The 23,399-nt window shown below is 43.5% G+C and overlaps 2 protein-coding genes across 4 annotated transcripts in view; both read right to left on the reverse strand.

The window, feature by feature from the left end:
* CWC15 (CWC15 spliceosome associated protein homolog) overlaps positions 1-23,399 on the reverse strand; it is a 297,815-nt gene that overhangs the window by 211,165 nt on the left and 63,251 nt on the right. The window lies entirely within an intron of this gene.
* CBL (Cbl proto-oncogene) overlaps positions 1-23,399 on the reverse strand; it is a 111,491-nt gene that overhangs the window by 24,872 nt on the left and 63,220 nt on the right. Inside the window, exons 3-10 of one of the 3 annotated variants that reach the window (XM_058663745.1) lie at positions 19,988-20,134; positions 16,559-16,715; positions 15,543-15,664; positions 15,105-15,242; positions 9,211-9,298; positions 8,800-8,931; positions 8,385-8,588; positions 7,778-7,828 (exon numbers count right to left, since the gene is read on the reverse strand). In XM_058663745.1, coding sequence (XP_058519728.1) covers positions 7,778-7,828; positions 8,385-8,588; positions 8,800-8,931; positions 9,211-9,298; positions 15,105-15,242; positions 15,543-15,664; positions 16,559-16,715; positions 19,988-20,134 — 1,039 coding nt within the window. Of the gene's footprint in view, positions 1-7,735; positions 7,829-8,384; positions 8,589-8,799; positions 8,932-9,210; positions 9,299-15,104; positions 15,243-15,542; positions 15,665-16,558; positions 16,716-19,987; positions 20,135-23,399 lie in introns of all 3 variants that reach the window. The other 2 variants (XM_058663744.1, XM_058663746.1) reach the window with 2 other exon arrangements.

Below are 23,399 nucleotides of genomic sequence, written 5' to 3' on the forward strand. Positions count from 1 at the left end.
GGACAGAACTGCACCCAACAGCATGTGTGTGGGCTGGATAGTGGAGCTGGTTGGGTTGAACTAGGCTTCAAAGCCTGTTGACATGTAGGAGATCTAAATGGGATGTGGGACAGACTGGACTAGTCTGCCACACATACTGGCAAGCATGGGAACCAGGACAGGGGGCGGGCCTGGTGGGGGCTACTGTGGGTCACTGTGACTAGGCTGCAGCTCCCACTGGTTTGCATGAGGACTGAGTGTGTACTGGGCAGAATCAGGCTGGACTGCAACATCCACTGGTTCGAGTGGAAGAAAGGGCTGGAAACAGAATCGACCCAGAAATTGCAACCACCAGCTGATTTGGACGATGGACTGTGCCCGGATCTGTACTGGCAAGTACACACAAGAATCTGGTCTGGGATCACCTCAGACAGCTTCTTTGGGGATCTCCCCAATCGAACTGCCGGACTCAGAACCCCAACCATGAAGAGAAGTGCAGGTTCTATGGTCTGCCATGGAGTGCAAGTGTCAGAGCTGAACCTCCACAAGAGGCTCAGATGGAGCAGTGGACAGCATAACCAGGTGTACATGGATGATATGGCGGTCCATCGGAACCTGCAGAGGATACCTGGCACCACAACAGAGGACAGAACAAATCAATCAACTACCCCAGCCATATGTTGGCAGTGAAAAACTGGGCAAACAGAGACTCTGAGGTGAACTATGTCGATCAGTGGATTCTGCAGCGGCTTCATCATGTTTGGAATGGTGAGATTGGCAGCAATTCATAACTGGTGAACTATCAAAAGCACTTGTGAGCAAGACCCTTGGAGCATGCCGCACATTGGGGACCTGGGACGAATGGAAGGCTGTGTGGGCTTCTCCCTTTATCTCCCCCTTTGCCCCAGATACAGAAAAAAAACGTGGAAATAATAGTCTTACCCACTTTCGTGTAGCCCTTGACTCTTTGTGCCCTAATTAACTATGTAAAGATTGTTAAAAATAAAGGGAAAAAAAAGATTAAAAAAGAAAATTGGGGGCTGCACCGTGGCATAGGTTAATCCTCTGCCTGCAACACTGGCATTCTACATGAATACCAGTTCAAATCCTAATGATTTCATTTCCAACCAGCTCTCTGCTAATGGCCTGGGAAAGCAGTAGGGGATGGCCCAAGTGCTTGGGAAGCTCTCTCTCTGTCTTTCCTTCTCTCTGTAATCTGCTTTTCAATAAATAAATAAATATTTATTTATTTATATTTTATTATTTATGTATTTATCATATTTCAAAATGGCTGCAGCCTTGCTGATCTAGAGCCAGGAGCCAGGAGCTCTTCCAAATCTCTCATGTGGACAGGGTCCCAAGGCTTTGGGGCCATCCTCTACTGTTTTCCCAGGCCATAAGCAGGGAGCTGGACTGGAAGTGGAGCAGCTGGGACATGAACCAGTGCCCATATGGGATGCTGCTGCTGCTTGGACATGGAGGATTAGCCAGATAAGCCAACGTTCCAGCCCAAATAAATATTTTAAAAAGAAATAAAATTATTATGGTATTGATGCCATGACATCGTGGATTGTGCTACAGCCTGTAATGGTGGCAGCCTACACTGGTGAACCAGTTTGAGTCCGGGCAGTTCCACCAGCACCATTAACACACCTAGGAAAGCAACAGAAGATGGTGCAAGTGCTTGGGCCCCTTCCACACATGTGGGAGACTAGAGTAGAATTCAGGCTTCTCACTTCCACCTAGCTCAGTCATCCACTGTTGGAACCATTTGAAGAGTGAATCAGCAGATGGAGGATCTCTCCGCTTCTACATTTCAAATAAATAAGTAAATATTTCAATAAAACTATCCCAGGAAAAGCAGAGAGCTGCAAAAGATGCAAAAGTTAATTCTAGGGCCCGGTGCCGTGGCCTAATGGTTAAAGTCCTCGCCTTGAATGCGCCGGGATCCCATATGGATGCTGGTTCTAATCCCAGCAGCTCCACTTCCCATCCAGCTCCCTGCTTGCAGCCTGGGAAAGCAGTCAAGGACGGCCCAAAGCCTTGGGACCCTGCACCCGTGTGGGAGACCTGGCTCCTGGCTTTGGATCAGTGCAGCACCGGCCGTTGCGGTCACTTGGGGAGTGAATCATCGGATGGAAGATCTTCTTCTCTGTCTCTCCTCCTCTCTGTATATCTGACTTTGTAATAAAATAAATAAAATAAATCTTTAAAAAAAAGTTAATTCTAGTACATTAACTGGCACATAGGCAACAAAATAAAAGTAGGCACTGAAGACTGATTTAGCCAGAAACATCCTACTACCAAAGAAGGCTGTGTGATAGGAAGAGAAAATGAGACATAAATCCTCCATAATAGTTTGGTGAACAGATAGCTAATCAAGAGAAAGCAGTGTAAGCATATGGTTAGAAACATGAAGTGGCAAACAGTTCAAGAATTTAAAAATCTGGGCCCGGTGGTGTGGCCTAGCGGCTAAGGTCCTCGCCTTGAACGCACCGGGATCCCATATGGGTGCCGGATCTAATCCCGGCAGCTCCACTTCCCATCCAGCTCCCTGCTTGTGGCCTGGGAAAGCAGACCAGGACGGCCCAAGACTTTGGGACCCTGTACTCACGTAGGAGACCCGGAAGAGGTTCCTGGTTCCCAGCTTCGGATCGGCACAGCACCAGCCATTGCGGTCACTTGGGGAGTGAATCATCGGACGGAAGATCTTCCTCTCTGTCTCTCCTCCTCTCTGTATATCTGATTTTCCAATAAAAATAAATAAATCTTTATAAAAAAAATTTTAAAAATCTGAATGGGTATACAGAGAAGCTGGTAGCACGGAGATAGGACATCAGTGTTTGTAAGCAGTTTAGATTTTAAGAAAAGCTGTGTGCATTTATCATTTGGATATTTTAAGCTTTTTCATAATTTTGAGATAACATATTATTTGTATTTATTCAAATCCCAACTGCTCTACTTGCTAATGAACTGGAGAAGTAGATGGCGGCCTAGGTGCTTGGGCCCCTGACACCCATATAAGAGACCTGGATGGCATTCCTGGCTGCTACCCTCAGCCTTGTACACCCTGGCTGTTGTGGCCATTTGGGAAGTGAACCAGCAGAAGGAAGCCTGCTCACTTGCTCACTCGCTCTCTCTTCCACTTGGACTCTGCTTTTCATGTCAACAATTTTTTTAAAAAAGATTTATGTATTTATTTGAAAGGTAAAGTTACACAAAGGGGGGAAAGAAAGAGAGATCTCTTACCCACTGGTTCACTTTTCAAATAACCACAATGGCCAGATCTAGGACAGTCTGAGCCAGAATCCTCTTCCAGGTCTCTCACATGATGCAGGAGTCCAAGCAGTTGGGCTATCCTCTGATGTTTTCCCAGGCCCGTTAACAGGGAGCTGGATCAATGGTGGAACAGCCAGGAACTGAACTGGTTCCTATATGGGATGCTGGCCCCATAGCTGTTATGCCACGTGCTAGCCCCAAAGCATATACTCTTACCCAGCAATTCCACTGCTAAAAACGTACCCTATTAACCCCATGACAGTCTGGCAAAAAGTGTGCCAATATATGCATAAGCCTGTTAAGGAGGCATTAAAGCAATGATGGAACAGTCTTCTGCTAATATACATACACAGAGCTAATTTTTCTTTTTAATTTTTACACAGTTAGGGGAAGATGTTCATTTTCTTCTTTATTCTACAGCCCAGGTCATTTACAGATTGCATAGCCAACAATTTACAATACTCATTGTCTGCTCTATGTTAAAAAGTAGTTTTCCTACAGCGATATTCTCTTCCCAAATAAAATTACTAGCTCTTGAAAGTTGTCACAAATTTCATGTAGCACACAACACTTGACAATTGAGTGACTGATGCAAATAACAAATACTTTGCAAAATCAGTTGAGGCTCAATGTAAAATATTTAACAATTGTATTCCACAAAATTAAAGTCTTCTGAATTTCCACCCTCAGAAGCAGAGTAATTTAGAGTATATTCATCTAACGTTGTCCCCTATGTATATGCCTTTAACGTATCTTAAGGAAGAAACATATTCCATCTGCTGGTCTCCCAAAATGGCTTCAATACCCAGGGCCAAGAGAGGTGCGAGGAGCTTCATCTCAGTCTCCCATGTAGATGGTAAGAGTCAAAGGATGTGGACAATTTTTTTTCAAACTTTGTTTTTTATTGGAAAGTCAGATATACAGAGAGGAGAGACAGAAAGATCTTCCGTGTACTGGTTTACTCCCCAAGGGAGCACAACAGCTGAAACTGAGCTGATCCAAAGCTGGGAGCTAGGCACTTCCACCCATATGGGTGCAGGGTCCCAAGGCTTTGGGCTGTCCTCTATTGATTTCCCAGGACACAAGCAGGGAACTGGATGGGAAGTGGAACAGCCAGGACTACAGCCACTAGGCTACTGCACCGGACCCCGATGTGGACTACCTTTTGCTCCCCTCCCAGGTGCATTAGCAGAGAGACAGATTAAAAGTAGCGCAGAGGGGGCTTGAACCAATGCTTATATGGGATGCTGATGTTGCAGGCAGCAGTTAACCTGTTATGCTATAATGTGAGCCCAAGCAGGACTCACTATAGAGCATTCCACAATTTGGACTGTAGCAGCTGAAAAGATGGCACAATGGTCCCTCAGTAGCAGTCACAACCCCACCTCAAAATCTGTGAATATGTAACCCTTCTTGGCAGAAGGAACCTTGCTTTATTGTAAAAGGCCTGAATCCTGACAGGGGCTGGGAAGAAACATTCTGGCATTTCCATCTGGGCCCAATCTCATCACAAGTCTTTAAAGGCAGAGAAACTCACAAATGGATGGAGAACAGGGGAAAGGAGTCCAGAAGTCTGACACTATGGCTGCCCCTAACAGCTGGGAACAGCCAGCAGCTGAGGACCAGCAGGCAGCAGTATCATGTTTTACTGACAGACAGGTGCACTAGTTCTCATTTTTATTGCAAATCATGCGCAAGGACAGCTGCATCTACATCCTTCTGTGCTTGAGTATGTTCTTAGGATAAATCCCTAGAAATGGATTTTCTGGTTCATAGAAAACATGATTCTGTCCTCTGTAAAGATAGAACTAACATGTATCCAACAGCAACACTGAAAAATGCTCACTGTATAGACTATCTATAAAAACATAATGAAAAAGCAGTACTTCAATTTCAAATAAACACATATCTAAATCATCATCTCCTTGTTATCTTACTTGCTCTGCTTTCTTAATATCCCTGGAGTTTCCAATACCTTTTAAAAAGTGAAGATGGGGGCTAGGCACAATAGCCTAGTGGCTACATCCTTGTCTTGCATCCGCCAGGCTCCCATATAGATGCCAGTTCGTGTCCCAGCTGCTCCACTTCCCATCAAACTCCTTGCTTAAAGCCTGGAAAAGCAGTAGAGGATGGCCCAAGTCCTTGGGCCACTGCACTCAAATGGAAAACACAGAAGAGGCTCTAGGCTCCTGGATTCTGGCTTTGGATCAGCTATGCTCTAGCTGTTGAGGCCATTTGGGGAGGCAAACAGAGGATGGGTGATCTTTCTCCGTGTTTCTCCATCTTTTTGTAAATCTTTCTAATAAAAATAAATAAATCTTTTTCTTTTTGAAGTGAAAACAGTAAGCTACATAAAAATATAGAACTTTTGCAGTGGGCAGCACTGTGGCACAGAGGGTAGAACCACAGCTGCATCCTATATGGGCACTGATTCAAGTCCCAGCTGCTCCACTTCCTACTCAGCTCCCTGTTAACAACCTGAGGAAGTAGCAGAAGATGGCCAAGTGCTTAAGCTCCTGAATCCACGTGGGACACTCAGAAGCAGCTCCTGGCTCCTTGTTTTGGATCAGCACAGCTCCAGTTACAGATGCAAGATTTCTTTCTCTGTAACACTCCTTCAAATAAGTAAGCAAGCAATTATTTTTTTTAAACTTCACTTCCAGTGGTCAAACGAACCTTTTAAAATACTGACACAAAGAAGTGGTTATGAGAGGCTAAGACCAACCATCCTCAACTATAAAGCACAAAGAAGTATCATTCAAACAAGACACATTTCCTCAACAACTCATTACTGATCTGGTACTGATAAATTTCACTGTGAAGTTTTTTCGGTAATAAATACTGGAAGTAATTACCCTGCGTTCATGGCTCTTATCTTCCAGGAACTTACAACAGGAGTAGTTCTAATATTTTTAATGAATGCTCCAAGGTGCCATAAGTTCTATGACAGCTTCATAGGGCCCTAGAAACTCTGGCTGGGCCCAACTTTTGAGTACATAAATTTGTGAAATGGAGATTGGGATGCAGCATATAGCCTGGGGAGGTTTCCCAGGAGATGAAGCTAAAATTACACAGAAGCCACCAAGACAAGACAGGAAGAGATTTTAAGTGGATTAGCCTGGCTGGACCACAGAACACAAAGAGGAGAAGAGTAGCAGGTCAACTGCCTGGAAAGGAGGAGGGATTCAATTCCAAAGTTATCAATGTGTGTGAGGCAAAGGAGAAAGAAGTTAGAATGACCCTAGGAAACAGAATAATTGATGATGAGAGCCTGAACTAGGGACTGGATCCAATCACTTATGAGAAAAAAATCATTCTTTCAGGTGTACCTGTCAGTACAGCAGTTTAAGCTGCTGCTTGGGATGCTAGTATCTCATAGTCAGAACGCTTGGGATCAAGTTCCACTTCTGCTTCTGACCCAGCTTCCTCCTAATGCACTGAGCGGCAGATGATGGCCCAAGTACTTGGGGCCCTGCATCCCAAGGAGGAAGCCCGGATGGATTTCCTGGTTCCTGGCATCAGCCAGACCCAGCTCCAGGTGTTGGGAGCTTTGGGAAGTAAACCAAAGATTAAAGATTCTGTCATTCTTTCAAATTAATAATAAAATTAAAATATTTTAAATATTCTAGGGCCCGGTGCCGTGGCCTAGTGGTTAAAGTCCTCGCCTTGAACGCACCGGGATCCATTATGGGCGCCGGTTGTAATTCCAACGGCCCCGCTTCCCATCCAGCTCCCTGCTAGCGGCCTGGGAAAGCAGTCAAGGACGGCCCAAAGCCTTGGGACCCTGCACCTGTGTGGCAGACCTAGAAGTTCCTAGCTCTTGGCTTCGGATCGGCGCAGCACCAGCCATTGCACTCACTTGGGGAATGAATCATAGGACGGAAGATCTTCCTCTCTGTCTCTCCTACTCTCTGTATATCTGACTTTGCAATAAAAATAAAATAAATCTTTTAAAAATATATTTTAAATATGTTTACTCATCACCTACTATATACCACACAGTCAGATGCTGAGATGAAAGTTTTATATCAAGGAAATGCATATCATGATTTTATAACATTCTAAACCAGAAAATCTGTGGAAAGTTAGTACATTTTGTTTGCTCCATATTCAATACAATCTTCAAGGACTACCTTACTTCAGAGATTCAATGAATGACTACCACACAACATGGCCGAGTTTCCCCACAACTTGTCATGTCTGTATCATCCCTATCTTTACTAGGGCCTTCACAGTAGAGGCTGCCTACCTCGCAGCACTTAGTTCCCCTTTACTTGATTGATAGTGCCTCCTTTTCTCCCACAACTGATTTCTATTGCCAGGACTCCATGAGGAAAAAAAAGAACAAAGTATCCCTAATCACAGTAGCAGAAGAAGCTCTAATTCCATTTTGCACCTCCCTCACCCACATTTACATGAAACTATACAAGTAGAAGCCCCATTCTGAAGACACAGACAGTAACAATGTGGGCCTTACAGCTGGAATGCCAGGCCGCAGATCCTGATTCAACTCACTCACTGTGTGATCTTCAGCAAACTCCTTAACCTCTCTGTGCCTTGGTTTCTTCATCTGTTAAAATGAAGATAATAGCACCAACTCAAAGGTTTGTTGTAAGGACTGTGGATTACAACAACTGCTCTGTGGGGTTAATGCTGTGTCACAGTGTATTAAGCACTATTTGTGATGCTGCTGTCTCCTATCAGAACACCACAGCTCAAGTTCTAGATGCTCTGCTCTGATCCAGCTCCGCATTAATGTGGTTGAGAAAGCAGTGAAAGATGGCTCAAATATCTGGGTCCCTTCCATCCACGTAGGAGATTTGGATGGAGTTCTGTGGTCCTAGTTTTGGCCTGGCTTATCTCTAGCTATTGAGGAATTTGAGGAGTGAACCACTAGATGGAAGACCTCTTTCTCCCCCTCCCCCCACTTCTGTCACTCAACCTTTCAAATTAATTAGCCAACCAAATTAAGAATCAATCCAACCAGTCATACCAACATTTAACATAATCATTCACCCCCATCACCTCCAGCTGTCACCACCCTATTAGTTTTGATACCAAGAGTCTATGACTCTAGAGCACAGCTCATCACGGATTTGCCAGCCTCCTAAAAACTGTAATCTTACCTTGGCACCAGCCAACTCCTTCATCATGAAGAGGGAGTCATCAGCTCGTTCATCATCGTCGTCGTCGTAATTTGGGGAGGGAGCTCCTTCTGCTCCTTGCCTCAACAGGCTGCCACTTCCTCTGGGATCAAATGGATCCACCACAATAGGCTCAGTACCTTTGATTTCACATCTGCAGAAAGGACAACCCTGACCTTCAGATTCCTACAAAGGAAGTAGAACATGGGAACGGATTCGTCACAAAGTACTTCAAATACCTGCCTCTTCGGAAATACATTTCTCAGAAGTAAAACAGAAATTCTAAATACTTAAGCTTACCTCTGGATCAGGTCACCTTTTGTATCTGAAAAGGATATAGAAACACCCAACTCTTCAGAGACTACTAAGTGAGAAAACGCATGGCCTGGATCCATACCTGCCACGATGTAAGACAGGACGTGCACATGAGGTGTCCGCAGGGCTCAATCTTTACATCCTTATCATTTTCAGCACAAATTTTACACAGCTGGAATGTGGAGCCCATCTCACAGTATAATTCGTATTGTTCCTTTGATCAAAAGGGATTAAAAGATCATCTGTTGAATGAATGACTGCAACTGTACTAACAGCAGAGAAAAAGCAAAGACTGTTACCTCCTCCTAGTTAAACATAATCATCTAGTCCACTTTTATAAGCTGCATGACTTAAAGAGAAACCACACATACAATTCTACTCATCTAGTCACTGGCTTCAAATTAAAGTCTTATAGTCCACTATAAAATCAGTTCTCTAACATATACAAAAGCCTGGTTTCAGTGATATGGATACACTGTGAAATACAACTGACCTGGGTGACTTTGATGTGGTCCTGGGGAGTTGGCTCACACAAGCCTGTTAGGTCAGGATTCTGATTTCGCCCATCAGGAAATAAATAGCTGTAAAAAAAGGTAACCAACCCTGGAGTTTTACTGACATCAATGTTTCAATACTTGTAAAGAGAGACAAATAATATCTAGGATTTCCCCTTTTGAGAACAACTTCGTGTAAGTATAAAAAAAAATATTAATATTTCAAAAATAAATAAATGAACAACCCAGAACAGTTCCACGAAGACATTCTACAAACACTGATATTCCCTCTCTAGGGACAATGCATGAGGATCTTTTTTTAAAAATTTATTTTATTTTGATTGGAAAGTCAGATACACAGAGAAGAAGATCCGTCCATTGGTTTACTTTCCAAGTAGCCGCAATGGCCAGCAGCCCAGAGCCCAGAGCCTCTGCTGGATCTCCCAAGTGGATGCAGGGTTCCAATGCTTTGGACCATTCTCTATTACTTTCCCAGGCCACAAGCAAGGAGCTGGACGGGAAGTGGAGCAGCTGGGACTTGAACTAGCACCCATTTGGGATCCCGGCATGTGCAAGGCAAGAACTTTAGCCACTAGGCTACTGCACTGGACCCAAGGATCTTTTAATCAAGACGTCGGCAAGTTTTTCCCATAAAAGGCCAGACTAGAGGGTAAACAGTTTCGGACTTCAGGTCTTGTAGCTTGTATCACAGTCTTCTTGGGTTATTGTTTCTTAAATAATACTTTAAAAAGAAACATTTCTCTTGGCTTGTAGGTTGAATGAAAACAGTACATGAGCCAATTCCTTATAATCAATGAACGACCCAAGATACTTTTTTTTTTTAAGATTTATTTATTTATTTTTTTTTTTTAAAGATTTTATTGTTTATTGGAAAGCTGGATATACAGAAAGGAGGAGAGACAGAGAGGAAGATCTTCCATCCAATGATTCACTCCCCAAGTGAGCCGCAACGGCCGGTGCGCGCCGATCCAAAGCCAGGAACCTGGAACCTCTTCCAGGTGTCCCACGTGGGTGCAGGGTCCCAATGCATTGGGCCGTCCTCAACTGCTTTCCCAGGCCACAAGCAGGGAGCTGGATGGAAAGTGGAGCTGCCGGGATTAGAACCGGCGCCCATATGGGATCCCGGGGCTTTCAAGGCGAGGACTTTAGCCACTAGGCCACGCCGCCGGGCCCCAAGATTTATTTATTTTATTACAAAGTCAGACATACAAAGAGGAGGAGAGACAGAGAGGAAGATCTTCTGTCCGATGATTCACTCCCCAAGTGACCGCAACGGGCCAGTACGTGCCGATCCAAAGCCGGGAACCTGGAACCTCTTCCGGGTCTCCCACATGGGTGCAGGGTCCCAATGCATTGGGCCATCCTCGAATGCTTTCCCAGGCCACAAGCAGGGAGCTGGATGGGAAGTGGAGCTGCCGGGATTAGAACCGGCGCCCATATGGGATCCTGGTGTGTTCAAGGCGAGGACTTCAGCCCCTATGCCACGCCGCCAGGCCCCAAGATACTTTTTAAAGGATCTATTTACTTACTCATTGATTCAAAAGGCATAGTGGCAGAGAGAAAAAGAGACAGAGAGATTCATCCATCTACTGGATCGCTTCCCAAATGCTTATAAAGGGTAAGTCAAAGATAAGAGTCAAAAACTCCATCTAGGTCTCCCATGTGGGTGCTAGGGGCCCAAGCACTCAGGTTATTTTCTGCTGCTTTCTCAGGTACATTAGCAGGGAGCCGGACTAGAAGCAGAACAGCTGCGACTCAAAGTATCACTCTGGATATAGAATGTTGGTTTAATCTGTGTTATCAACGCCAACCTAAAGGTATACATTTCTACTTTTAACTGCATGTTCTTTTGATGAAAGAGCTGAGAAATCTTTGTTTACTGGTGAAACACACTAAGGGCATCCATTTATATGTAATGTAACAGGAAGCAAATTAAGCTACCGAGATGCTCTACAAGGAGCATCTGGCATGAAATTGCTCTGACAACTGAGGAAACACCTCCTTGAGTGCCAATGCTTCCGCAGAAGATGACCTAAAATGGGCAAATGAGCTTTCCCAAAACACAGGCTGGTTTTCTTGCATCTAGTCAATGGTTAGTATTTTTAGTGCTTACCAACCAATAGTTAGTTTGAATTCCTAAGGACTAGCAAGGCAATTCATGAATGAGGCAGAATTTAGTGAAAACTACATTTGCAGTTTACAAAATCTCAAGGCTTGGAAAAACACTGATGAACCACAAAGCAGTCAGGTGGAAGACAATGAAGGTCTTCACAGCCTGCTACCACAGGAGCAGCTCATCTTTCTCAGGTGGGCAAACCATCTGCTGAAAAGTTCTTGCTAGGTGGCTATTTTAATTTCATTATTACTTTTTTTTTTTTTTAAAAAGTCTCGGTAATGACCATCTTTTTTTTTTAAGACTTTATTTTTATTACAAAGTCAGATATACAGAGAGAAGAGACAGATTCACTCCCCAAGTGATCGCAACGGCTGGAGCTGAGCCAATCCAAAGCCAGGAGCCAGGAACTTCTTCCAGGTCTCCCACACGAGTGCAGGGTCCCAAAGCTTTGGGCAGTCCTCTACTGCTTTCCCAGGTCACAAGCAGGAAGCCGGATGGGAAGCAGGGCTGCTGGGATTAGAACTGGCTCCCATTATGGATCCTGACGCATTCAAGGCAAGGACTTTAGCTGCTAGGCCACACGCCAAGCCCCATTATTACTTTCTTTATGTATCCATTTAAAAAGCAGAGTGAAAGAGAGGGAGAGAGAGATCTTTCATAGCCTAGTTAACTCTTCAAATGTCCACAACAGCTGGAGCAAGGACACGAAAGCCAGGAGCCAGAACTCCAGCTCTCCCACAAGGGTGACAGAGATGCAAGTACTTGGGTCATCATCTGCTGCCTCCCAACTGCATCAGCAGTGAACTGGAGCGAAGTGGAGGGAGGACTCAATCCCACGCACCTTGATATGGCACACAGGCATCCCAAGAGGTGGCTTAGCCATACATACCATAATATGTACCCCATAATACATTTTAAATGTAATATTAAAAAATCTAATATAAACTTGAGTATAATACTTGGAAAAGGAAAAACAAAATTTATTCATGATAATGACTGAAACAATAGAGGAAAAAAAAACTTGACTCAAATAGAATCCCTAACAAAAAATCCAGAAGGCCTGGGGCCAATGCTGTGGCACAGCATCCCATACGGGCACCTGTTTGAGTGTTAGCTATGTCATTTCCAGTTCAGTTCCTTGTTAACACACCTGGAAAGTAGCGAATGGCCCAAATCCTTGGGCCCCTGTCTCTACATGGCAGATGTGGAAGAAGCTTTGGGCTCCTAGCTTCAGTCTGGCCCAGTCCTAGCCACTGCAGCTATTTGGGAAGTGAACAGTGGACAGAGGTCTCACTCTTAGAGTCTCACTCACTCTCTGCAACTCTGCCTTTCAAATAAATGAGACAGGGCCCAGATCATAGCACACTGGTTAAGGTCCTTCCCTTGCTTGCGCCAGGATCCCATATGGTCGCCAGTTCTGGTCCTGGTGGCCCTGCTTCCCATCCAGCTCCCTGCTTGTGGCCTGGGAAAGCAGTCGAGGACAGCCCCCCCCCCAAAAAAAAACTTGGGATCCTGCACCCACGTAGGTGACCCGGAGGAGCTCCTGGCTTCGGATTGGCACGGTGCTGAGCTGTTGTGGTCACTTGGGGAGTGAATCATCGGACGGAGGATCTTCCTCTCTGTCTCTCCTCCTTTCTGTATATCCGCCTTTCCAATAAAAATAAATAAATCTTTAAAAAGAAAACAAATAAATGAGACAATATTTAAAAGAAAACAAACAAACCCTCAAAAGTCCTGTAAAGTCTCAAGGTCAATTCGATATCACCAATTAATACATTTCCTCAATGTTAACCTGTAGAAAAAAACCTGAAAAGTAGTAATGATGATGGGAAATATAACCTATCAGGATCATAACTGGTAACTCATAGACAACAGACTTGAATTAGCATTAGACAAGAGCAAAACTACAAAGGCATATGGGGGAATCAGGAGTAATCCTAACAACCTCTTTTTTTTTTTTTAAAGATTTATTTTATTTATTTATTTTTTTAATTACAAAGTCAGATACACTGAGAGGAGGAGAGACAGAGAGGAAGTGGAGCTTCCAGGATTAGAACCAGCGGCCATATGGGTTCAAGGCCAGGACCTTAGCCACTAGGCCATGCCGCGGAGCCCAATCCTAACAACCTCTTAACAGGAGGTCATACGCATAGAGCAGGGGGGGACCCCAGAGTGGAGCAGGCAGACAGGAGGAGGCTTTTATCCCAATCCTGAAGACTCCAAGATCCTCACCAAGGAGCACCGAGGACTACATCCCTACTGCCAAGGAGACCACGGGGAAATGGAGTGCCTTCGGAGACCAAGAACTCTGAGGTCAACCACCCCCATTTGGATCTACCACATGGGATGGAAGAAGCCCAAATCCTGCCTAGCAGGTTCCAAGGTCATCGGAACAACAACCAGGATCCCTGAGCGGTCCGCAGAAACAGAATAGTAAACTTCCTTCAGGACTAGGGAGAGGAGCTTTCTCTGCTCCTTGCCTGCTTCCAACTTTGGGTCCCCACCCCCCTCTCTCGTAATAACCATCAGGAGCGCTCCAGAAACCCCTCAAAACAAACAAACAAACAAACAAAACTAGAATAGATAGACAGAGAACAACAAGGAAAGCTTAGAACCAGACAGGAAACGGTCAGCGGGGATGCATTTATGCCTCACTGGGTGGGACACAAAGATTAGTTACTCTTAACTGGGGTATGGAAGATTTCTCTGCACACCCCTCCTAAACATGCTCACCTAAACTGTTGACGTATATCCTGTTAGAATTATAGAGTCAGACCACCCGAAAAACAGCCAGGTTCAGCGAAATCATGCTTCAATGCTATAAACTGCTAAAGACTAAAATTAAAATAGGCATGAGACAGCTGAATAGCAATCTAAGCCATTTTAAGGTGTATAGAATACGGTTGAATGTAAACCAAAATTGAAATGTCTATGAAGAAGTCACAGGTTGTGGTTGAGAACCTGCATTTTCCTATTAACATACTGGTTAATCAATACCATGTCAATTAATGCCATAATGTTGTAAATGGTTGGAAATATTATGTTGGGACTTTTAATTGATTGGAATGATACTCTGCCGGCTCTACCTTCAGACCAGAGATGGTCTCACCAAGAAATCATTGAACTTACCAGGACAATAAGATGCTGGACTTCATGCTTGGTAAATACCTCCAATGAAAGAATGTCAACTGAATTTGAACTATGGAAATGCAACAAGGTGGAGCAATCCACCATGGGGGGAGGGTTTTGGGAGGGGCGGGGGGAATCCCAGTGCATAAAAAAATGTATCACATAATGCAATGTAATTAGTTTTAAAAAAAAAGGAAATGCAATAAAAATATATGTTAAAAAAAAAAAAAGAAATTTAAAAAAAAACTTAAATCTTTTGAAAGAGTTGCAGAGAAAGATGGCAAGAGAGAAAGAGAAATCTTCCATCTGCTGGGTTTACTCTCCAGATGGCTCTAATGGCCAAGAGTGGGTTAAGCCTAAGCCAGGATGTTGGAGCTTCTTTTGGGTCTCCTGTGTGGGTGCAAGGGTTCAAGCACAGGGGTCATCTGCTGCTGCTTTTCTCAGGCCATTAGCAAGGAGCTTGGTCAGAAGTGGAGCAGCCAGGATATGAACCAGTACTTACATGAGACACTGGCACTGCAGGTAGCAGCTTTACCCACTACTGCCACAATGCTGGTCCCAGCAATGATGCATTTTGCAGTTTCGGCATCCCCAGCCCCTTGTAGATAACAAGCAGAGGGTACTTACAAGCCTTCCCTGAAGCCATCAATCAGCGCTTGAAAGAGAGGTTTGTTGTGAGGGATTGTCTGCAGAATATTCCCATCGGCAGTGACATACCCAATAGCCCACTGACCCAGACGAGTGCAGCTCAGCCGGAAGATGTAACTGAAAACACAGATACCGGCAGTTTTAATATGCATGATGCTATTAGGCCCGAAGGCAAGACAGAGACAGAAAATCAAAAGGACCATCAAGAGTGACTTCTTCACATAAACCTAATTAGTAAGTGGCTGGAAGGCATTTATCAAATCATAGAATCTGAGTTAGTCAATTCTTCTGATGAACAGACACCACTCCTATATTGTAGAATCTTGGTCACTGGAAAACACTGGGGAAATCTCACGTTTCTTTCACTCACATAAACAAAATGTAAAAGAATAAACCACTTTGCTTCATGGCACTGACCTGCCAGGTTTGTGGATGAACTTCTGGAGTCGTGCTTTCACTTCATCATATGTTAGAAAGGCCATGTAACCGGGGTGCGTTACAGCAAGGCTGTTCCAGTTCCTGAGCAGAGAGGACCAGGGCTAGAAACAAGAAAGACATCACAGACCATGGGGCTCGAGATACAGTCAGCTTCAGCACAGCTGAACACCACACACAGACCCCCGCCCCCAATCTCCAATATAAGCTCCAGTGACTGTCACAGGTTCTCACGTATATTGTCACTCTGAGAGAAGACACACATGTTTGGGAGATAAAAACACCGAGAAGCCAAGAAGAGAAGTAAGTGCTTATAGGAACAACTTCACAACACAGAATGAAAGTCTAGAAATCATAATGCAGCTTTAACCAATAGCAGCAAGGCTACTCAACAAGCAAAAACCAGAACAGGACTGAGCTCCAAAAGACATTGTGTAAACTGGCCTGTTCACAATGGAACACCATTACTTTGGGAGAAAGAAATGAGTTCTTTCTGATACAACTCAACAGCAACCAGTCAAGAATTTAAACATAACAGAGAAAAAGTTAGTATATATAAATATCCAGTAGCAGAAAATGGTAACTACTTCAACAATCATTAAAATAAAGCACAAGAATATGCAGTAACAAAAGAAGACTGACAGGGAAGAAAGTGGATTATATGTTACTATTTATTATTTATTACAAGATACTTTTAGTCTTTTTTTGCTTATGGTTTTTAATAAGAATTAAAATGCTTTTAATAATTGATTCTCTTCCAATTTTTAAAAATGTTTTCAGAAAAGCAGCAGAAACCTGTTTGAGTCAACTTTTTTTTTTTTTTAAAGATTAAGATTTATTTTATTTTTATTACAAAGTCAGATACACTGAGAGGAGGAGAGACAGAGAGTAAGTGGAGCTGCCGGGATTAGAACCGGCGCCCATATGGGATCAAGGCGAGGACCTTAGCCACTAGGCCACACCACCAAGCCCATTGAGTCAACTTTTAAGCATCCTACCTGAAAGAGTCGTGTAAAGATGTCAAACTCAAACACTGAAATGTAATCATTGCAGGTCAAGTCAATGGTGGATTTGAGAGCCATGGCTTCCAGCCCAGAACTGATGGGATGCACTTCATGGAGGGCCTGTCGAAAGCTCTTCCAAGGAACTATGGTCCTGGGGTGGGAGAGAAGATCAGGTAAGACAGTGGTCACTCCAGGTACTAGGCAAACCTTGGAAAAGACAGAGTCACACCGCACTCAAATATCAACTGCAAGTGTCCAACAGAAGCTCCGGTGTGCTGTGGATTGGGAATGGGATGTGTTTCTTAGCCTTCCAGTAAGTAAGTTAATAACCAAGAAGTCTTTTACCAGTGTCCTTCAGCAGTATGATATAAATTAACCACTTGTTCACCTTTATTCAGAACTTTTTTTTTTTTAAGAAAAGGACAGATATATAAATTGTCCCTTTTATACGATCACTTTACTCTGTGGCCAAACCTTCACTACCTAAAAACTACATCTGAACTGACTTTGTAAAAGCATATATGCTGTATTCTTCAGGGAACACACACTGATAGTGTTAGGAGGAAAAGGCTCAAGTTATTCGAGTTCTGAGAAATGAAGAAATTACTTAATCTAAGAGCAATTAGCCCCAGATAAGACCAGCAAGAGACACAGGATTTCTGTTTCTGATACGTAAAATAAAACAGATGCAATTTCGCTGCCTTTGGAAAGTTCATGTGGGGTCTGGCACTGTGGCCTAGCGACTAAAGTCCTCGCCTCGAACGCGCCGGGATCCCATATAGGCGCTGGTTCTAATCCTGGCAGCTCCACTTCCCATCCAGCTCCCTGCTTGTGGCCTGGGAATGCAGTCGAAGACGGCCCAAAGCCTTGGGACCCTACACCCGTGTGGGAGACCCGGAAGAGCTCCTGGCTCCTAGCTTCGGATTGGTGAAGCACCGGCCGTTGAGCTCACTTGGGGAGTGAATCATCAGAAAGATCTTCCTCTCTATCTCTCCTCCTCTCTGTATATCTGACTTTCCAATAAAAATAAAAAAATCTTTAAAAAAAAAAAAAGAAAGTTCATGTGTTCACTTGCCTGAAAACAGAGTAAACAAAAATCTTTTCTAATATAGTTATTATATTGAAAGAATAGATTTAAGCTTATTCACATTCTTTTTGACTTTCATAACCGCTGGTTTACATTTTACATATAAAGCATGATGTTTTAGGAGTCAGCAATGTGATACTGCAGGATGAACCATCGCTTGCAATGCCAGCATCCCACAGTGAATCAGCAGATGAAGATCTCTCCCTCTGTCTGCATCTCTTCCTCTTTCTGTGTAACTTTGCTTTTCAAATAAGCAAATATTTATTTAAAAAAGAGCCAGAACCTTGACTGATCACCGAATATGCCTACACTACCCTGTGTCAGGGAACAGAAAGCAGTGAGGAACCCTATTCACAGCCTCCAGCCTAGCCACACTGTGGGGCTGCTGGCTCCCACAGTGATTCCAGGAACAAAACTGTCGCAGCCACTCTGAGAGGCAATTATGACCTCTTACAGTTTTTTTAAGATTTATTTTTTGTTTTCATTTTTTAAAATTATTTTATGATACACTTCCATAGGCTAAGATTTGTTTTTATTTGAAAGGACAAGAGACAAAGAAAGGGATCTAAGTGTTGGTTCACTCCTCAAATGGCCACAACAGTCACATGGGGGCCAGCCTGAAGCCAAAAGCCAGGAGTTCTATCCAGGTTTCCTGCAAGGTTAGCAGGGGCCCAAGTACTGGAATCACTGTCTACTGCTTTCCTAGGTGCATCAGCAGGAAGCTGGATGAAAAGCCAGGCAGCATGGACTTGAACCATCGTTCCAATATGAGATGTCAGTGTCACCACACAGCTTAACCGGCTAAGCCCCCCACGGTGCTCTTTCAGCAGAGCAAAAGATCTACACCACAACTTAGCAACTCCATCCCTGGAGACATTAACTAAGAGAAACTCTTACTCAGAATGATGAGTGAGGCTTTACTTTCTGAGGCATTATTTGTGAGAGCAAATAGGCTAAAATGTAAGTGTCCACTAATAACAGAAAGGATGGGGTGAAGGAAGGAAGGGAGAAGGGAGCATACTCAAAAAGCATGGATTTCAACCAAATGTATAATTTTATTTCCTTAAAAAGCTGAGTAGGTGGTGGGAGACACTGGCGGCGGGGAGGCCACGGCAGCTATGCAGCAGGTTGGTGGTGCGCATGGTCTGCCTGGATAAACCCAAGTACCACTGCCTGGTTGCTCTGTGCTCTAACAAATGCAACCCTGAAACGCGTCCTGTTGAGAGGTAACAATTGGCTGTCGCTGCTAAAACTGCAAAGCCGGTGGAAAACCAAGGTGATGACGACTCCATAGCTGATTTTCTAAATAGTGATGAAGAGGAAGACAAAGTTTCTTTGCAGAATTTGAAGAATTTAGCAGGAAGCTGCTGCATTAAGAACCTTGTTGCTGAACCCACATCTGAGAGTCAATCGCCAACCTTGATCAGGGAACAACAAAACCAAGCTCATGAGAGACTACATGCAGGAGCTGCCGTTCGTGGAGTTTGCTGACTGCTGTTTGAGAACTATGGAATCATCCCTCAGTGAGGAGTCTTGGTGTGGATTTTTGTGCTGTGTGACTCCAAGGTGCTGCTCCTGCTTCCAGGAAATCAGTGAGTAAGGGCCCAGAAAAAGACAGGTAGCAGCAGGACCCAGGCGCCTGAGGTAGGCTGCTCAACTCCCGGGGCTCAAGGCTCATGCCATGGTAGATCCTTTATACAGAGGCGGCTTGGCATTCAGACGGTGGTTTTTAACTTTTTTTTTATTTCTTTTTTTTCTTAATTGTGAATATTTTTTCCTGACATACGATTTTTCTTTTTTTTTTTTTTTAATTTATCATACAATTCTCTATAGTCTGGGATTCCCTTCCCCCCATATTCCAACCCCTGATTAATTTTACCCATAATGTCACACTGTTCGAAAGGAGTTACAATTCCATCAGTCTGCTATTTCAGTGTGCCCCGACAATACTGATACAGACACTGTCAGACAGTCCAGCATCCCACTGTCTAGATACATCCAACACTTTCATTGGGAGTCCATCTTTTGTTTGGAAGCAGAGATGGATGTTGCATTGTGTCTTTGGTTTTTAACTTTTATATTTGGTATATAGTTATGGTAGACATCAGCGGTAGAATGGATCAAGTTTTATATCCACTGAGGTGAAAAAAAACAACAGTATTAAATAAAATGAAGACAGGGTGGTTGTTTAAAAGAAAAACTGAATACTGCCAAAAATCTTAGTATTTACCAAAGTGAGGAAGTGGATACACACACTTTTCCCACAGCTGTCACATTTTTCATTAATAAAACACCAAAAAGAAAAAACTCATGACACAAGTTTTACTGAAACTTACTTTTCCCCAAACGCTTTTCTCCAAAACTCAGCTGCGTCTGCTTTTGTGATCCGGAACGTGTCCCCTTGAAAGAGCCCACTGGGAAAGATGCCTTTCAGCTCTGCTAGCATGTGACTGAAGATCAGCGACAGTTTGGTGAGGTTTCGCCTGCAAATCATCACAAGTGCAATAGTGAAAATCACACACAGAAGTATCTTTATTTTCAAGGCAATGCATTCACCACACAACGTGGCTAACTGATCACTAACTAGCTGTTCACTGCACTTTCTAGCCAGGATTACTTGGAGAAAGAGAGGAAGAATGCCGTGCTGACAGCACCCTGTGATGCAGGCATCTCTGCTCTGCTCTGCTCTGCTCTGCAGTGTATAAAATGCACCTGCAGAGTGCTGGAGACACTCAGCCTCCTGCTCACCATTCCATTCAAATAGAGGTTACACAGGAAATTAAAAACCAGGTCACAGTTTGAGCTTCGAATCTCAGGTTAGTAAAGGCCTAATAACCCTGAACATAAACTAACATGAACATATTTCACATTTTAAAAAAGACAAACAAGACCTCAACAAATAGACAAGTGCACGAATTTGTGCACTGCTATAACCACTAAACCACAAGGGAAAGGAAATGTTAAAAGAGCAAAATATATTATTTCCTGCTTTGCATAAACTATTTCAGATTTTTAAAAAAAATGTATTTATCATCATCTCATCCCAGTTAAAGGTAAATAAAAATTTTCATCATAAATCTATAAATGTCTTTACTGAAACACATCTTACAGACATTTACTAAAATTTCTCTTTCTTTACCAGATACATTAACAGCCAAACAAATTTCTAAGGGCATGTGCTTTCGCTGTTTTTGACAATTAGTTAACTTTTTGATTGAATTGCCTGTGTTTAATGGATGAGATTATAAAGATGCCACACAGTATACTGATGACACCTGTACACTGGGCTGTGCTCTCTGGTAAGATCATCTGTGCTGTCTTCAATGTTATGCTACATAGAACAGGCTATAGGTACTGTACATCCTGTTCCACACCAAATCCACTACAAACCAGATAACCTTATTTTCTTTTGCTCAATAATTTGCATTTATTTAGACATCTGTTGCCTGACAAATGGACTACAAAACTTCAATCAAGTCATGATCAATCACTGATTGCCTAAAAATCTGAGGAAATACAGTTTTTCTTTTTTCATGCTCTACTGCGGTGTCAACATCAGTGAGTGCTATCATCATGTAGTCATGATAAAATCCAGTACCAAGCCAGCTAAATCTGCTTAAATTCTCTTACACAAATCCTAATAAAATCTTTTTCACTACCTTTTCAATAAATCAGCTTCAGGTTTTCTATATTTTTCTCTCATTTATAATTTGTTATATTTTTGAAGCTAGTTACAAAAGTCATAGTTAACATTCTTTTTAAACAATATTTCATTTTTGGGGAGGCCCAACACAATGGCTCAGTGACTAAAATCCTCATCTTGCCAGTGCTGGGATCCCAAATGGGTGCTGATTCAAGTCTCAGCTGCTCCACTTCCCATTCAGCTCCCTGCTTGTGGCCTGAGAAATAGAGGATGGCCCAAAGCTTTGGAACCCTGTACCTGTGTGGGAAACCCAGAACAGAGAATGGCTAGGTCCCCGGGCTCCTGCACCCTCATGAAGTCCAGAAAGAAGCTCCTGGGTTCAGATCGACTTGGTTCCAGCTGTTGCAGCCTTCTGAGTAGTGAACTAGTGGATGAAAGGTCTCTTTCTCTTTGCTCTCTTTGTAACTCTATCTTTTCAATAAAAATAAATCTTTGGGCCAGGCACAATAGCATAGCAGCTAAAGCCCTCACCTTTCATGCACCAGGATCCCATATGGGCACCAGTTCTAATCCTGGCAGTCCCAAGCAGTCGAGGGTGGCCCAACGTGTTGGAACCATGCACCTGTATGGGAGAACCAGAAGAGGCTCCGAGCTCCTGGCTTCAGATTGGCTCAGCTCCAGCCACTGTGGCCTCCTGGGGAGTAAACCATTGGACAGAAGATCTTCCTTTCTGTCTCTCCTCCTCTCTGTATAACTGCCTTTCCAGTAAAATATTTTTAGAAATCTAAAAAAATCTTTAAAAATACTTTTTAAACAGTATGAGTTATTCTAAAGGAATTTACTGAACTAGACAGTAAGTTAGTAGACTGAGTCCCAGACATTCAAGGAATATTCTGCCCAATGTTTTCTTTAAAGATATAATCATTTTTATCAGAAAGGCAGATTTACAGAAAGAAGGAGAAAACAGAGAAAGATCTTCCATCTGCTGGTTCACTCCCCAAGTAGCCTCAATGGTCGGAGCTGACTCAATCCAAAACTAGGAGCCAGAAACTTCTTCCGGGTCTCCCATGTGGGTGCAGGGTGCAGTCTTTGGGCTGTTCCCTACTGCGTTCCCAGGCCACATGCTGGGAGCTGGACGGGAAATGGAGCAGCTGGGACACAAACCAGCACCCATGGGGGATCCCAGGCATGCAAGGTGAGGATTTAACCAGTGAAGTCATTGCACCAGTCTGTCCAATTGTTAATCCTTAGAAACAGGCAGGAGGAATCCATGCAAACTTCTATGAGTAACGAACTACATAAGGGCTGCTTGTCAGACACAACAAACTTGGGATGCACACATCCCATATTAGAGAGCATAGGTTCAAGTCTAGCTTCCTGCTTACGTACACCCTAGGAGAGAGCCAATGACAATTCCAGCACTTTTCCTAGTTTTTCATGTGGAACACCTGGAATGAGTTCCCAGCTCCTGGTTTTGGTCAGGCCCAATCCTGCTGTTGTGCATATTTGGGAAGTAAACCAGGGGATGGACAATTTATTTGTCTCTTTCCACCCCTCTGAAGTAAAAATCAGTAAGCAATTTTTTAAAGAAAGGGTTATGAAACAACAGAGGGTAGCACACGAGATGGAAAAAACACTTCCAGCCCAGTGGCTCAAGTCCTTGCCTTGCATGTGCCAGAATCCCATAGGAGTGTTGGTTCGTGTGCCAGCTTTTCCACTTCCCTTCCAGCTCCTTGCTTGTGGTCTGGGAAAGCAGTAGAGGATGGCCCAGGGTCTTGGGACCTGTACCTGCGTGGGAAACTTGGAGGAAGCTCCTGGCTCCTGATCAGTTCAGCTCCAGCCATTGCGGCCACTTGTGGAGTGAACCAGTGAATGGAAGACCTTTCTTTCTGTCTCTCCTTCTCTCTGTAAATCTGCCTTTTCAATAAAAATGAATTAATCTCAAAAAATAAGAAAAACATATTCACATATGACACTCCTAAGCCTAAAGAGCATTTTCTGAAGAACATAAGTTTAAATCTTATTTCTTCCTGAAAACATCATTCCTTGGTTTGCAATATATGTTTTTTGAATTTTTATTCATTTTTTTTTTCCATCTGAGAAGC

This window comes from Ochotona princeps, chromosome 4, assembly GCF_030435755.1.
Source record: "Ochotona princeps isolate mOchPri1 chromosome 4, mOchPri1.hap1, whole genome shotgun sequence".
Lineage (NCBI taxonomy): Eukaryota > Metazoa > Chordata > Mammalia > Lagomorpha > Ochotonidae > Ochotona > Ochotona princeps.